The sequence below is a fragment of the Schistocerca piceifrons genome, chromosome 1 (genome assembly GCF_021461385.2).
Source record: "Schistocerca piceifrons isolate TAMUIC-IGC-003096 chromosome 1, iqSchPice1.1, whole genome shotgun sequence".
In the NCBI taxonomy this organism is placed as follows: domain Eukaryota; kingdom Metazoa; phylum Arthropoda; class Insecta; order Orthoptera; family Acrididae; genus Schistocerca; species Schistocerca piceifrons.
The window spans coordinates 493646436-493664382 of record NC_060138.1 but is presented as its reverse complement, the minus strand read 5'-3'; the positions used below and the strand labels follow the sequence as shown (position 1 = coordinate 493664382).

At 37.3% G+C, this 17947-nt stretch overlaps 1 protein-coding gene across 2 annotated transcripts in view; it reads left to right on the top strand.

The window, feature by feature from the left end:
- The window catches only part of LOC124795735 (coatomer subunit gamma), a 104742-nt gene that overhangs the window by 37767 nt on the left and 49028 nt on the right, over positions 1-17947 (top strand). For both annotated transcript variants that reach the window (XM_047259829.1, XM_047259821.1), the window contains exons 7-9: positions 37-240; positions 849-1008; positions 1218-1326. In XM_047259829.1, the coding sequence (XP_047115785.1) occupies positions 37-240; positions 849-1008; positions 1218-1326 (473 nt within the window). The remainder of the gene's footprint in view (positions 1-36; positions 241-848; positions 1009-1217; positions 1327-17947) is intronic.

The following is a 17947-nucleotide window of genomic DNA, read 5'->3' as shown; positions in this document are numbered from 1 at the left end:
CCGTGAATGTGAATCAATGTGTTCAATGATTTGCAGGTGGCTATGACTCATCCAACAGCAGTTACAGCTTGCAATATGGATCTCGAAAGTCTTATAACTGATTCGAATCGATCAATCGCCACACTTGCCATTACAACGTTACTGAAGACTGGTGCAGAATCCTCTGTTGATAGATTGATGAAGCAGATTGCTAGCTTTGTCAGTGAGATCAGTGATGAATTCAAGATTGTTGTTGTTCAGGTAAGGACACGTGTCAAATGAACAGCTTTAATCAAATTTATTTTTAATGAAAACGTATATGTCTATATTTTTGTTTTGACGAGTGATGCTGAGCAGCTTTACGTAAATTGGATTGAGCACTTTGCAGCAGCCTTCACTGACTTTCAGTATCTGTTATATTTTTCAAAGTAATAATAATTATAATTATTTTTGGTTATGTGAGTATGTATTACTCATTAATGAACATATCCATCAAGACTGTGCATCAGTTAGTTTAAATTTTATGTAACTTCTTAATAGTTTATTTGGTGTTCAGTATGATATTTAAGAGGTTTTGGTGGGTGAATGTGAAATTGTCCAACATTGTTACATGAATTTTTCAGTGAACCAAGACCTGTAACTCCCACATTTTTTTGGACTGCTGTAGAGGTTGACCATTCTCACTAAGTCAGTAAAGAAATTTATGTAGCAACCTTAATGTTTCAATAACCCTGGATGTCACAAGGTTCATCAGAGTGTCGATTTTTTTGTTGCCTAAGTTATGAGGCCAGTAATGCTGGACAGATTGTGTTCTTAAATAACCAGTGTTTTTCTGATGGAAACTTACAACATTGCATAAAATTTTGCAGGCTATACGAGCACTGTGTCTGAAGTTCCCTCGCAAACACAGTGTGTTGATGAATTTCCTGTCAGCCATGCTTCGTGATGAGGGAGGATTGGAATACAAAGCTTCAATTGCCGATACAATTATCACCATCATTGAAGAAAATCCTGAAGCAAAGGAAACAGGTATTTTTATGATGAAATTCTGTTATGTCGTTCTCACTGTTCATTCCATTGTCTGAGTACTGTAGTGATATGAATTTTAATGAAATATCTTTGCCTAGATAACAGATATTTATATATTCTGGTCAACTCTTAATAATACTGAATTCAAACTGTATGATGCCATACCATTGAGATTTAGTGCAACTAACAAGACAACCAAATGCTTACAGGTCTCGCCCATCTCTGTGAATTCATAGAAGATTGTGAGCACACAAGTCTTGCTGTTCGTATTCTTCATTTGTTGGGTAAAGAAGGGCCTCGAACAAAGCAGCCGTCGAGGTATGTCTGTTTCTATTTTGTGTGAACCATAACCAACAATGTGTCCCACAGTATTGTTTAAAAAACAGAGCATAACTGACTGTATTGATTTACCTTGTAAATGCATAAGCAAGCACAGAACTTTGTTATTGCTTCTTATTTAAAAATTTTACAAAACAATCTTTTCATAGAGAGAGAGAAACTCTTGCTCCCTCGAAAGTAGTGCATGAAAGTAGAGATTTGCTTTTGAGAGTGATTAACAGCTGCCAGCCACTGCACCAATTGTCAATCCTTCATAGGTTTTCCTGCACTTTGCCACAGTCTTCTGGCATTGCAAGCTCTCTATAGACAGCCACATAACCTCAGGAACCTTACGATGTTCCATTTATGTAGTACCTAATTCTTTTGAAGTTATGTGGAATATTAACCCAGATAGTCCTGAATTATTTGTTTTTCAAAAATTGATTTATATCTTATCTACATTCATTCAGAAGGTTGTAAGGAAGAAAGTAAAAAAAAATTTAGAGTATTTATTTTTATTTAGTATTTCCAAAAATGGGCGTCCTTCCAGAAGGACGTCAGGACAATAAGGGAACATGTTTTTAAAGTATATGATATTGCACAATTAACTTGATTTGGTTTTTATACTTTCAAATAAACATAAATAAATTTGAATTATGGGCTAAAACAGCTAATAAATACAAAAAAACAAAGAAAATAACGTATACACACATTTTATGCACTAGTATGATAAGACAAAAAGCAACAAACATGAAGTGGTTCGTCACATTTTACACCCATAGTAGTAGTTTTTTTGTGGCAACTTCGACATTTCAGCTGCTTCTTCTTTTTTGTTATCTCTTCTGTTGGTAATTTAGCAACATAATGTTCTATTCCATCAAATCTAGAATCTAGTTGTGCCCTGTTACTAGGACATCCTCTGCTGGTAGTGACTCTTTTGTTACTTTCAAGAATTGCAGTGACAATTCGACGACGAAACGTCAGATGATCTATGGGTTATTCGTTGTGCTTGTAAAGATCCCAGGCATTTTGCTCTGCAATGTCTATAAAATCTGCAGTGATCGGGAAATACCAATTTTTCCCTCTTAAAGAGCATCTATATAGGGATTAATTTTGGTCAGTTCGATCTATGCCTCCCAAGTTAGGTTGAAGCACACTAATCCTTTTCTTTTGTTCCCTGGAAAATCTTGCTACAGAGCGTAGTGTTTGCACTCTGTCAAAGTTGGTGGCTACAGTAACAACATTGTTGTCATTCCAGCGTACAATGGAAATCCCGGATGCTGAGTCAGAACAAATTTCATATGATCCTCTATTTTCTTTTATCATTTTACCTTCAAATGATAGAGTACAATTCTTAACTCTGTTTCCTCTTATTGTTCCTGTTGCTTCCATGCCCCTCTCTTTTAGGTCATGTTGCACAGTAGCATTGAGCTGACTTGCTGGTAATTTATCTACACTTGGATTTTCTTCAGCACACGAATCTTCATCTGTTACGTCACCAGTTGAATTTAGAGGAGGGTGTAATGTTACATTCACACCAGTATTAGGTATTTCCTCATCTTTTGATTCTAACATGTCCAAAAGTTCCATAAGTGTACATCGTTTTCTGTGAATACAAAATGACAACATATTACCCTGATGTCCTTCTGGAAGGACGTTTGAAAACATTATTGAATTACAACTGACAAAAACTTTCAATCGTAATATGAGCCCATAAATAATATAGGTTAATTCTTTAAGATATTATATGACAAGTTTCAGAATTATTGATGCAATATGAAAGAAAATATACATATCCATCGATGACAAGGTCAGTCAGTTTGTCAATGGTAAAATCGGCCCTATTTTCAAGACACAGTTTCTCACTCACTATGAACGACAGCGTCAAACTGACTGTCGCAGCGCGCAACTGACTCTGCCTACTTCATATAACAATGCATCACAGTCTGTTGCAACATTGCGTTATTCGCAAAAATAGATAATTTCAACAGTGAGTTACGTCGTTCTTCCAGAAGGACGTCAGGGTTATCTGGGTTAACCATTTTTGCCTTGTTTGATTTACATGATATTGCTTTTGTAATGTGTCATGTAAGCCAGTTGACCAAAATCCAGAAAATTAGAAAAGTCAGTTTTGCGGTATTGTTTTTTCAAAGATGGTATGAAACTTCAAAGATATCACAATATTGTTAAGGTTTGTAAACTGTACTGCAAGATGGTTGCGAAAAGAACTTGGCATTGAACATAAATTTTGGTACATCATCTTGGTATTTTCGTCATAAGAGGTGCCCTTGACTCAGTTAGGAAAGAATAGTGGAGGAAATTGAACACAGCCTTTGTCCAGAAGCTGCCCCATTATCTGACTGAACTAAATGGGACTGAGAATTTGTTATACTCTCCAGCATATTTCATCCTACATACTTCTTATTTAATATTCCTCCACTCCTCTTCCTAGACTTCTTGGTAGATTTCTTCAGACAGTTTAGTATTTTATTGTTGATTCTTATATTAGTAATTTAGAAGTAAAGGTAACAACTCGCCAAATAGTAGAGGTCCTGAGTCATCGACAACTGAAAACTTCACTAGCCTTCAGGTGAGTGGACGAGCATGTGCAAACACCCCCCCCCCCCACCCCCCCCCCCCCCCCCACACACACACACACACACACACACACACACACACACACACACACACACACACACACACATATTCATACCAGCTACATTCTGCTGGCTGAGTACACAGTGCTGGGACTGCAGTTCCCCATGCAGACTAGGGTGGAGGTTTGTACCAGGTGGGTGGGCAAGAGCGGAAAGGAGTTGCAGGGGGTTGGATTGAGATGGTTGGGAAAGAGTGGCTAATAGTTCAGAGATCTAGGACTGTCAGTGACAGTGGGCAGCAGATGCTTGGGATAGGAACGCGACACAAGGGTACCAGGACCAATAAGTTTGTGAAGTACATGGTGATAATGTGGCAGAGTAGATTGGGTAGGGATGACAGAACAGAGGAAGTGGAGGCTGTAGGGATTGTACAGGTGAAGGGTGAATGGATATATTGATGGGTGTGAGGCAGAGGTTAGCAGTGATTGACACCAGGAGGGTTATGAGAATGAAAAATTTGTTGCAAGAAAAAATTCCATCTACTTAGTTTGGAAAAGCTTGTGCTGGGGAGAAGTATTCAGGAGGCTTGCTGCTAAGCACAACATGCTCAATTTCAATGGCTACTTCGCAACCTGTACTATGTAGATTCCCCCTCCACCAACTTTTCTGAACTACAGCACGTCCTTTGTTCTTGTAATGCTCTTGTCCTCAATCTCTGCAACATCCTGCCCACTCCCACCTTCACCTTGCCACAGAAAACTAACTTTACTCACACTGCACCCGTACCCTCTGTCTGTCCACTGTCTCTCATTCCTCTGTTCTGTCACCCCTGCCAGTCCACTTGTCTGTGTCACTGTATACTGCACAAACTCACCATTGTGTAGCATTCGTATCCCGTGCACCTCCTGCCTGTAACCCCCTCCCCCATCTACACCTGGTGCCTCCCTCCCTCTCCTTGCCTGCTTTCTCCCCTTGCATACTGTACCTAACACAACCCCTCACATCAGTTGACCTGTGGAACTGCGGTCCCAGCTTTGTATTCTCTGTGTGGGGAGGGGGAGGCAGAGCACTCTAGCTCAAAAAAAGCTTTATCTTAAAACTGCCGTAATTTTCAGTCTCGTTTGTATGCCTATTGATGACTTGGCACCTGTACTGTTTGTTAAGGTATTACTTTTACTCCTAAATTATTTACATTGTGGCATAACTTTCCATACCATATTCATGGTTCTTATGTTCTTGTAACAATGAGTTATGTTAAAGTAACCCCATGCAAATTTAAATGCTCATGCATCTTTCCTTTCCTCAATTTCTCCGCATTTTTAGTGTTAGTAACATGCACTCAAAGTAGACAAATCAGGGTCAATGTTAAATCTTGTGCCAGTCAGTTTTAGATTATTGCTATGATTCCTTTGAAACAGAATATCAGAATGCTCTAAGATTGTGATTCACTTAAATACTGTGCAGTTGATTACTGTTGTAGTGGCAATAGAAAAGTTTCCTTGAGTTCAATTTATCAACTGACAAGGAGAGGTCCCCAGTGATGGGATCAACACTCTGTATGGTGATGTAGGTTAAGGTCCAAGGAATCACACCTTGCAACCATTCACCCTGGTGGGTGCTCATTTCTGAGTAATTAACAACAAAAATCGGAATTTTGTGTGACGTTCTTTAGGTTTAAAGGTAGTAGCTTTTCTTCAGACTGGTTCCGTAGCGTAATGGTTAAGATACTGAGTTCACATGCAAAAGGTTGTCAGTTTGAATCTTATCAGATATGCTGAATTATTATTGTTTTTAAATCTTCATTGACATAACTTGGATCACTATTTTTATTCAATTATTTGGTTTACACACAATTTTTTTTTATTTGCCACACCGTTTAAATCAACCTTTCAGCTTCCCCAGTTGCTCTTATTTTTTCTTCCTATCACTTTTTTCCCACTTAGTCTCTTTGTGCATGAGCATTTTATTATTTTTATTTATCCATCAAAATGTTTAAAAATTTGAAATTGCTGATATGTCGGTTAAAAAACAGAAGATGAAATAATCTATTTGTATTGTCAGTGCAGTGCTGTCAAGAATGTATTTTTTGTTACAAGATGTACATTTTTTTGGATGGTAATTGTCATACAAACATTTGAAACATAAATTCTTATTGCACTATGGACAAAATAATGTGAATGATGATTTCAACAAAATCTAGGATTATAAGTAAAAAGAAATTCAAGGAAAATGAGAAATAAAAATAATGACTGCAGTAACAAGGACAAAAATGTAAGAGTAAAAAATGGAAGCAATTAAATCAAAGGTAATACAGAGTGATGATCAAAATCCTGTAAGCAAGAATTCAAATGCCTGATAGGAAGAAATATGAGAGAATATAATGTATTTCATATTCTAACGTTTTTGACGGCGATTTAAAGCGAGAAGTAAACATACAACCTTCCCACTTCTTTTATACGAGGTGACTCACTTGAGATTCACAGCCGATCTTTGCTGGGTGCTGGAAAACTCTCTTGACTTCGTCTCCGTAGAATGATGCTAGGTATGGGAATATTTAAGTCTCTCTCTCTCTCTCTCTCTCTCTCTCTCTCTCTCTCTCTCTCTACTTGTGAAATAAGTAGATACGCGAACTTTACTTTTCGTCAACAAACGGTATATTTGAACACCGTACAGAATAAAATTCTCACTTTCCACACACATATATGACTTCCAATATGTCACTCACTCCGTCCCACATTAGAAACAAATTTAACTACATTTTTAAAGATTTGGCTTAATAACCATGACTACTTCACATGAATCGTAAAATAGGTCTTGCATCTAACGAGGCTGGATTAAGTGTTTACAAGATTACTTTTTCAAGTGTTTTTCTTTCACATAACAATAGTCAATGATACAATAGGTGCAGAGCTGCATAAAGACTCCATGTTTCTTCCTCCTCATCTCTGGATTGCCCGACAAGTACCTGTCAGTGCCATTCAACCGCCACATTTACTGTCTTCTCGCAACTCACTTTAAACCTGCACACACAAACGTGGCATGCAGTAGCTAGGATTTTACTATCCCACACTCGTATCTAGAATATCGTGTGTTTGAGACGGTAGAAGACTGAGTGGTTCTAGAATTTACACAGAAATTTTCGAATAGCCCCGTTCCCCAGGATCCCTATTTCTCAGGTACTTGAGTGAGACACCGGAGGTGGTTTGGTATTAAATTGTCTCCTACAGAACGGACTTGTCCCACCTTCACCGTCGAAGTCCCTGAAGGAAATCCTATGGAAACGGCACTTGTTTGTGAGGGTTGTTTGAAAGGTGTGCTGTGTGTTTTGTGTTAGTCATGATTTATCTGTTCGTGTAAATCATGCTCCTTTCAACAGTACCCACCCCTTTCAAAATTTATACAAACCCTCCCATCTATATCACATCTCATAAAAGGTAAAAATACTCTATACAAAATAGAAAAGCTATACATTACAGTATCACAGTTGTTTAACTAGTCACATCATATTATATTATCCATAAATATAATAATCTATTCGGCTTATTTTGTGTACATATCACTTTTTTGGGGGATTTTCTTAAGTTGTTATCGATTTTATAGTCATTGGGTTTTCTACGCAATATGACTCCAGGATAGTACTAGATTTTAAAGGCTAGATGACAGAATAATTTAAGATTTTAAAGGAATTTGGTGCAGGAAAACTGTTTTGGAAGAAACCCCGAAAACAACTCGGGATCCGATGGTTGTCACTCCACCCTTTAACTCAGAATGTTAACATCCCTGGGGGTAATATACAATTTTACATCTTCTATATTGTATTTCCCCTTCTCTTATCCAGTTGTGGGATATACCAAAAATAACATCTTAGGATGGATCACCATTTGTACCCTCATATTTTTTGAAAAAAATGGGGGGTCACTTTCTTCAGAGTCAAGCTTTGAAGTTGTTGTTTTATAAGGACCAAGTCATTGACTAGGTACTGAGGTTTTACAGCTTTTTCGTTATGCTTACTTAATCTTTGTTGTGCTTTCTCAACTAAATTCTTAGAAACTATTTCCTGATTTACTTCATAATTGATATGCAGTTGTTAAAACATTTATTTAGAGGTTCTCCTATTAAAGTTTTGCCTATAACTTCTACAGGTGTCAACCCAGTCGATAAATGGGGTAACTCATTTAGGATAAGTTCAAAGTCTTTAATTTTTGTTGCCCACAAAGTATGTTTTTCGTGGCAGTAAGCACGACATAATTTTACAATTTCCTTCATTATTCATTCACACTGGTTTGATGATGGGTTATAATTGGATATTAACACTTGTCGAATACCTTCCCATGCTAGGAATTCTCTAAATTCGTTACTCACAAATTGTGGTCCATTATCCGTTAGAAACCGTTTTGGTTTACCTACTTCTAGGAAGTAATGTTGTAAACAGTGTATAACCGTTTGTGTATTTGCTTTTTCAATGGGATATAGTTTAACATGTTTTGAACAGCATTCTATGAGGACCAAAATATGATACTACTCCCTTTCCTCGTGGAATTGGTCCAAAAAGTCTGCTGCTGTGAGGTCGTGTCATGACTTAGGAATAGTAGGATACATTTCGTATTTCACATAAGTATTAGTCTCTCTTACTCTGTGGAAAATTTCACAGGTTCTAATCAAAGATGCTATTCCATGAGCTAGCTTCTTGAAATAATAAAACTTATTCATATGGGATATACATTTTTTGATTCTGAAGTGTCCATACCCTGTGTGAACATACCATACAAGTTCGTCTTCCATTACCTTCGGAATACATAAACGCCAATGCTGTGATGTTGCACTGTCTCTCGAAAACAGGTTATGATCTATAATTTTCCATTTTCCTAACTGATTAGGAGGTAACTAGTTCTGGATACACATAGAAAATATTTCTGTGGAATAAGGATCATGATGGATGTTATCTGTTATTCTTTGGGCCATTTCCTTTACCCTGAAGTTCGGATATTCTGCTGACATAAAATTAACGGCAAAAATAACGCCAGGTCCTTCCATATGTTTCAGTTCTTCCATTCCTATGGGTAGCCTAGGTAAAGCAGAGACAGTATTTTTGGAACCTTCTTACGTATCATATTTTAATATTGTACTCCTGTAGGAAAAGCATCCTTCGCATCAACCTACTGTGTAGTAATCGACTACTCATCAGAAAGGATAAAACTTGATCTGTATGAATATGTATTTCTGATCCCCATACCAATGTTTGAAACTTTTGAATACTCCTCATAATCACCAATAGTTCCTTTTCGGTAGCTGTGTAATTCAGTTTGTGCTTCTTCAGGCTATGGCTAGCAAAAGCTATGGTTCTGTGTTCTACTTTATTCGGATCCCGTTCTCCTTGGAAAAGTTCGGCAGCAATACCGTAATCAGATGTATCTGTCGAAATTTTAAACGGTTCACCCAAACTGGATGATGTAATATGGGTGCCTTAACAAATGCTCTTTTAATGTTTTCAAATGCATCATTTGCGCCTTGATCACAAGTCCACGGTACTCCTTTCTCTAATAAATGTAAAATTCTCGGGTCATTCAACTCCTGCCCTCGTACATACTGTTGATATTATCCAGCCATACCTATCAGTCCTTTTAATTGTCTTACATTTCTGGGGTGCAGACGTTTTTTGATAGCTTTTATGTGTCCAGTGTTTGGTCTAATTCCCTCTGAACTTGAGTTCATGGCACACAAATAACGATTTTGACAGCTTCATTGTAATACCTTTCTCTTCAAATTTTTTCAGAGTCTTGCACGAAGTTAGACAATGTTCTTCCCAAGTAGCTGATATTATTAGGATATCATCTATGTATATTATCAAATCCTTCAATAAGTCTCTCCCTAGTGCTTCATCTAACGCAGATATAAATATGGACACAGAGATATAAGTCCAAATGGCAATATGTTGAAATGCTATGATTTTCCGTCAAATAAAAAGGCTGTATATTTTTTTGATTCCAGATATTATTTTATCTGCCAATATCCCGCTGTCAAATCCATCATGCTAAAGAATCTTGCCTCTTCAAATTTGGACAACAATTCATCGATATTAATCGGTCTGTCTCTCTCCGTCTCTTTATGTTAGTTCAGTGTACGAATGTCTAAGACTAACAGTACACCACCTGTAGCTTTCTTTACCATGACCAGAGGATTATTGATCACACTGGAACTTCGTTCTATAATATTATTATCAATCATTTTGTTAATCTCATCCCAAACTGCTTCCTCCAAACTCATCGGTATTGGATACAGTTTTGCAAAAGAATGGAGTGTCATCTTTGATTTTGAACTTACAGGTATGGTCACTGATGCTACCTGGACAGTCGGAAAACACTACTTCATACTCCATTAAAATTTTATTTAAATCTTGCCTCTGTTGATCCGTTAATACCTGGGATTCATTAACTTTGTCTAGTATATCAGTTCGATGTTTTCCTTGGGCCACATTACCGACTTTTGAGGGTAACTGTGCTGTAGCTGTTAATCACAGACACTGACACTCGTTTGTTTGTTTATCAAAGCGACTATTTATCACAAAAGATGTCTAGCATCTACTGTCCCCTTTACTAAAACAAAGATGATGATCGTCAAAGTTAAAGATGACCTTCAACTCTTAACAACCAATCTAAACCAAACAGTACGACTCTATTAATACTCTCTATTATCAATAGCGTTTGATGAAATAATATGTTTCCAATACTGCAGTTCACCGGAGTTTAATATTTTACAAGTTTACTTTTTGTTCCCATTATCCCAATTATGTATACTCCAGTCACTGTCAATAATGGTAAGTGCTATTTATTCTGCAGTGAGTTAAAAAATGCGTTTGAGATGAATGATACCTCACTTTCCGGATCTGTAAATCTGTTAACCTCTGAAGTTTCCACTGTCCCTGCTGTTACAGGCTTTGGGTTATTAGTGTCTAAGCTTGGTTCTTCAAACAGAAACCATTCCTTTGTGGGTATTTTGTTTGTAAAATTAACATACTTACATGGAATAAGGCCTCCTAATGTATCTCTACAACCTGGGCCCCGGCCCTGAATCCAGCTCGAACAACGTTTTTTTCATTACTACTAAGTACGAGTTGGTTACTGTATCAAGGTATGTCATTCCCATTTTGTGTTTTTAGGTTACTTGGTACAAATTGTTGAGAAGTTACTGGATTTAAATTTGAATGTGGATGTTTCTTTTTATAATTATTGTTACAACTTTTCTTATTGTACTAATGTACTTTTGCTAAGTTTGCCACGTGCCTTTTAAAATTATTTCTGCTATTCTTTTTGTAGTTCGAACTTTCGCTTTAGTGTAAAGTTTAATTAACGTCCTTATTTAGTGCATCAGGTGCATCAACAAAAGACAACAACTCTGACCGAGCGAGGTGGCGCAGTGGTTGGACACTGGACTCGCATTCGGGAGGACGACGGTTCAATCCCGCGTCCGGCCATCCTGATTTAGGTTTTCCGTGATTTCCTTAAATCACTCCACTGAAAGGGCACGGCCGACTTCCTTCCCCATCCTTCCCTAATCTGGTGAGACCAATGACCACACTGTCTGGTCTCCTTCCCCAAACAACCAACCAACCAACTACTACTCTTCTGCTGTTTTCCAACCACTACATAAGGTGTCTTTTCTCGCATAGATAGGCAGTCGTCTAATTAAAATACGTACTAACCCTTCTTCTTCCACTGGCTTATCTAAATACTTTGCTCATGTTAAATGCCAATTAAAATATTTCCTCATAGTACCCCAAGTATTATTGTAATATTTTGGGTCCCATAGATCTGATATCAACTTTTCTTGAGCACTGGCAGACCAGTATTTCTCTTTAAATTTCGTTTGAAAGTTTTCCCAAGATGAAAACTTCTCGATGTTTACTGTGCCCCATTCTGAGGCTTCCCCTAGAAGGTACCCCACAGCAAATTCGATCTTCTTAGATTCTTCCGAATTTTTTGGTAATGCTTGGTTAAATCTTTTTAATAAATCGATCAGATGTACATCTCCGTCCAGCTTAAATTTAGGGAATTGTCTAGATAACCCTGAATTAGCTCCCCATTGTAAATGAGTCACAGCTTCATTAGTTAATACCACATTAGATGAAGTTACCTTTTTCCTACTTGTCTTGAATACGCTTAAATTTCTTCATAGGTCTTCTATACCCTTCCTGGTATCATTAAGTTCGGAAGAAGGAATAGGTGACACATTCCCGGGTGTTATTCTCTCATTAACTTTTCTATCTAAAATTTCTTCAAATTGTTCCTCCAAACTACTTCCATTTATGATATCAGAGTTCGTTATTTTCTCTTTGAAATTTCTTTCTACATTATCTACTCGTGTACTGACACCTGTAATTTGCGATTGAATAATCGGTATTAATTCATTATTCTTATCTACGCTCTCTTTCGAAGTATTCAGTCCTGCTTTACAGCATTAAACTTAACATTGCACACATTTTCAAAGGATCCTAACTTTTCATTAATTTCGGATTCCACATTATTACATCTGTCCTCAATGTTAAATTCTAACTTTTTTGATAAATCTTGGAAATTGTCATTCTGTTTCTGACTAAGGTCAGTTAACATTTGATTTACATGAATGGTCAAGGAATTAGTCAATTCATTCTTTAAATCTATTTTTAAATTCTCTATGCTACTATTTAAGGCATCAAATTCAGTCTTAAGAGCACCCATGCCTTCGCATAGATTACTATTTCTTTGCTTTGCGAGTCGACTTTGGCATTTAGCAAACCTAGATTTGTCACTTGATTATTCGGAGTATCACTCTGGGCATTCAAAACTGCACTCTGGGTATTTAATTATGAATCTAATGAGTTTAACTTAAGACTCAGAGCATTTAATTGAGAATGTACCAAACTTAGAGTCACACTCTGAGCTTTGATTAAATTTACCAACTCAGCCCAGTCAGGTGTTTCTTTGCTAACTCTCATAGCCATAGCTGGTTCATGAGTGTCCTCAATTTGTTGTATATTGTCCATGCTTTTATATGCTTTAGCCCCAAAACTAACTTTAAATACTATAATTAAAAGAAAAAAGTTCACTCAACAGTATGTACCACTTAGTACTAAAGTAATGAAGTTTTGTTTCATGCTCACCCGGCATAGAAGTCTTGTTGCGTAGGTGTGTGGATGTAGAGGCAGGTCAGCACTGGTGAACAGCAGCTGGTGCCGGCGGCGTCGGATGTAGGTTGGTTTCCGCGTCTGAGTCCCTGCAATGTGTGTGAGAGCGATATACTCCCCACACTGGATCTTCTTGCTTGAAGTGCTTTACGCATATTTCTTCTTAGACAAATGCAACAAAATCTTCTTTGCTGTTTTATAGTTGTGAATTTTCCATGTCTTCACCATTTTTCATTAAAATTTTGCTTCATTGGATACTTGAATGTATTCCAATGTCTTAGAGTAAATTCCTTGTCGTGTTATGTTTGGTTGTTAGGGCAACATGTAACAACTTCTTATCTAGTTTTTTACTTAAATTACCCATTTTCTCGGGTCCTTTCACACAGGTCGCCATGTTCTAATGTTTTTGACAGCGATTTAAAGCGAGAAGTAGACATACAACCTTCCCACTCCTTTTATACGAGGTTACTTACTTGAGATTCACAGCCAATCTTGTTTGCTGGCTAGCTGGCTACTGGAAAACACTCTTGCCTTCATCTCCGTAGAATGATGCTAGGTACGGGAATATTTAAGCCTCTCTCTCTACTTGTGAAATAAGTAGTTATGTGAACTTTGCTTTTCATCAACCAACGGTATATTTCAACTTCATACAGAATAAAATTATCACTTTCCACATACATATACGACTTCCAATAAGTCACTCGCTCCATCCAACATTAGAAACAAATTTAAGTACATTTATAAAAGAGTTGGCTTAATAACCGTGACTCTACTTCACATGAATCATAAAATAGGTCTTGCCTCTAGCAAGGCTGGATTTAGAGTTTACAAGATTACTTTTTCAACTGTTCTTCTTTCACATAACAATAATCAATGACACAACAGGCACAGCGCTGCATAAAACTCCATGGTTCTTCCTCTAAAACATCTATGGATTGCCCGACAAGTACTTGTCGGTGGCGTTCGACCGCCGTGTCTACGTTCTTCTCGCATCTGACTTTAAACCTGCACACACAAACATGTGACATGCAGTAGGTAGGATTTTACTATCCCACACTCGTATCTAGAATATCGTGTGTTCGAGACGGTAGAAGGCTGAGTGGTTCTAGAATTTACACAGAAATTCTTGAATTGCTACACTATGAGGAGTAATATGACTTGACAAAAGAATAGGAAAAAAGTTACATTTAAACCAATAATGATCAGAGTTATTTTAATAAATATTAAAAAAATAAAAAAATTCAAAGAACCCAACTACATTCTACTCAAAGTCTTTTGCATGCAAAGTCAGTACCTTAACTGTTACACTGCGGAACCAGTTTGTAAATTTAACTACCATTTTTAAAGCTATATAGCATCACACATAATTTTGAAATTTTTCTCTTTGATTACTCACAAACGAGGGCCCACGAGGGTGAGTGGCTGCAGGGTGTGATTCCTTGGACCCTAACCTACATCACTGTCTAGATTGTTTCAAAAAGTTGATCCCATCGCCGGTCGCCTCTCCTTGTGAGCGTTGGCATCTTTTTTTTTTATCACCATCACCACCATGGGGTCCTTCCAGTTAGCTAGGTAGGATATTTTTTGAGTCCTTCCAGCAGAATGTTTACAAATGATTTGCCCCCATTGATGGATTTTCTTCTTCACAGCATCTCACATTTTTCCCTTTCTTTCAAGATCGTCTTCAAATTTGACCCAGCTGCCTCTTTGTATGTCATCAAACTGGTTTTCGTGATGGCATTTCCTTTCCAAATATTGCCAGGGAAGTTTTAGGTTGCATCCATTTCACATGGCCAAAGCACTTCAGTTACACTGTACATCTCCATGATCACTTCCACTTGCAGGTCTCTCTTTATGTGTTCATTTTTTATGTTTCCTCTCCTTGTAGTTTGTAGAGAGAACTTGAGGAATTTCATTTCACAAGTCTGCAGTTGACTTAAGTGATGTTGGTTATGACACAGATCTCCAGGCTATGACATGATAAGTAGGAGGCAAGTTTTGAATACAGTCTGTTTAGCTCTTAGAGAAGTTCTGTTAACCCATGCAATACTTCATATTAAATGGAATATTCTGGAACCCTTTGGTTACACCATTCGGAACATAATAATGATTATCACTCCCCTCGTTTGCCACAACATTACTGAGATACATGAAATATTCACATTCTCCTCCTCCTCCTCCTCCTACTCCAAAAACAGGTTCCGTGGAGTGGGCAACTTGAATCGTTTGAACTTGGTGTTTCACAGATCCCTTTTCTTCTGTAGCTCCATGTTGGTTGTTCCAACTGGTGTCCTTAAATATATTTCAAAGTTCATACGATAGTGTGTTCTGGAGTCTAACAAAGCAAAAAACTGTTACGCTGTATTTCTGTGGCTTTATGGCAGATACTTTGGAAGCAAAAATTGTCCTCAAAATGGAATTAGTTGCTCATCAGTTGTCACATGTCTTCCAGTGGTACATAACATCAAATACTTACCTTGCAATGATATGATATGTTCAAGCAAACCAGTTGACTTGTCAGTCTTTTTACTCTCATCTCCAGTGTCTGTGTCATCAAAGTGAATACAGCAAAGTAAAAACAAGAATCTTCTATACGACATAATAACTGCAAATGTATTGGCTCCATCCATATCCCAAGACACTTTGAAATGATGATTGGAAGCTTTGCAAGTCCCTGTGCATAGCAAGAGATACAGAAACGCATTCAGCTTCGCGTAGTCTCTATCTTGTGTATAAATATATGTCAAACTGTGCACAATTGTTAATCATATAATTTTTAGTGCACACAACGGTGCCACCCATCAATGTATCATCAAAATAGAGAGAAAAGATTTCAGTTGGATGCTGCTACTTTGCCATAGGGTGCCTGGCTTATGAGAAAAAATGACAGTATGGCTTTTGAATCTTCCTCTGTGACTAATTTGTTTCATGTGCCATTTAGTCTGCTCATCTTTACTCATCAGTAACACTTGAATTTGGAGGTTCACCACCTGAAAATATAGCCACATATGAATCCATGTCATGCTCACATATTTCAATGTTCTCTTCTCAATTTTCCAAACTTTCTTCAGACAGAGACTGTTTCCAACATCATTTTGTAGCAGCTTTGACACAGTTTCATCAGCTGTCAGAATCTTCAACATTTTCTGAAAAGGCGTGAGAAACAACTTTGAAACTTTCTGTGTATCGCTGACTACTTCCTAAAACACAAAACTTCACAGAAAAATGATGATGACAAATTTACATAACGTTTATGCACATGAAAGACAATGGCAGTGATCACATGTAAAGACTCACATCAGGTTACTTCACTGAAATACTGCATGGCACAGGTGGTTGCATCAGATAACGTCACTGAAATGTGAAGCTACGTGGGGAGCCATGATCAGTGAAACCTTCCAGTACAAGGAAACAAAAATATGACAATGGTTTTAAATAGAGCTCAAGAGACAGCCACAGAACAAAGGAATTTACACAGAATGCATTACCTTTGTTCCTCACCACATCAAAGATCAGCAACAGATGACAAAATACAGGGGCCGTATTAACATAAATATTTATCACAACTTTAAAATGGATTACACTATTTTTATTTGTTGTTAAAGCCTCTTTATTCCATCGCAGTTGCTAGAATGTAAGGTATACTCAACACAAGTTCCTGCCTTGTTTTCCGTGTGTTACAATAGTTTAAACCACATTTTTCTAATCGAGATGCATTGGTGTAAACAAAACTATTCGGAAAAGCCTTCAAAAGGAAGTGGGAAGAAGCACTGATTTAAAAAATTATTGTGAACAGTTATTATGAAGAAGCCAAAAAACTCAGATTGTGTAAAAAATCACATTTCATCAGTTGGCAAATCGCCCACTAACAACAGAGAGAAAACTGACAAAATGCCAGGAACCAGTTTAACTCATGGCTTGTTGACAGTGACATTGTCAGAACAAATGTTTGGGATTTTCAAAGAACAAATGTTTGGGCTTTTCGAAGAACCACCTTCCCGTGCTCACTTCCCGAGTTAGTACATACTCACAGAAACATTGTCAGAAGGCCATTTCATGATCAGTATTGGTGAGACTTCTCCATTCCAATATTTGGTTGAACTCTGTAAGACAAGAATCCAGCAGCCACATAGCACAGTGGGATACAACATTGTTCAGATTAAATCCTGGTGTGGGTTGCTTTCAGAGGGGTAAGGTGTGCCAGTTCTTAGGTCAGAGGAAAGTAAGGACATATCATGTCCAATAGGCTCATTCGTTTAAGCAGCTTTCGGAATGACAACAGTTTACTCTGGTAAGATTCAGTGCAAAAGAAAAAAACAATGTTAATTTGTCCAAAACTTTAGTGAAGTTCACCACTGGCCCTTCAAACCAAAATTTCTTCTGTCTAATGTGTTTGATGGAGGTAAAATTGTTTACAAGAGAATGAAATTGCATATAATGTGAGTGTGCTTCTTTAATGAATCTGCCATGGAGTTTGTGTTAAAAAACAAGTTATCCCTTGCTTTATGCTAATTGTGATAATTCACTTGTTTTCATATTTGATTGCGCAAAGCCAATAATGATATTTTTTAACTGGACGTGAGTTGTTTGGGGCAAATTATCACTAGCTCAATTTTCGCTGTGATAGCCATATGTTTGACTTTAACATTCATCAGCACCCACTAATCACTTAGTGCAATTTATCAGTGATTGATCACAACAATTTTCTACATAATATTGTTTATAATCTGAAAGATATGGCAATAATTTACCCCATTTTATGGCTAGAATAATCATTTATTGGAAGTAGGAAGATGTAGATGTGCTGTGTGTGAATGTACTGAGTTATATTTCTGAAATAATATTCTCAAATCGTTAATTACAT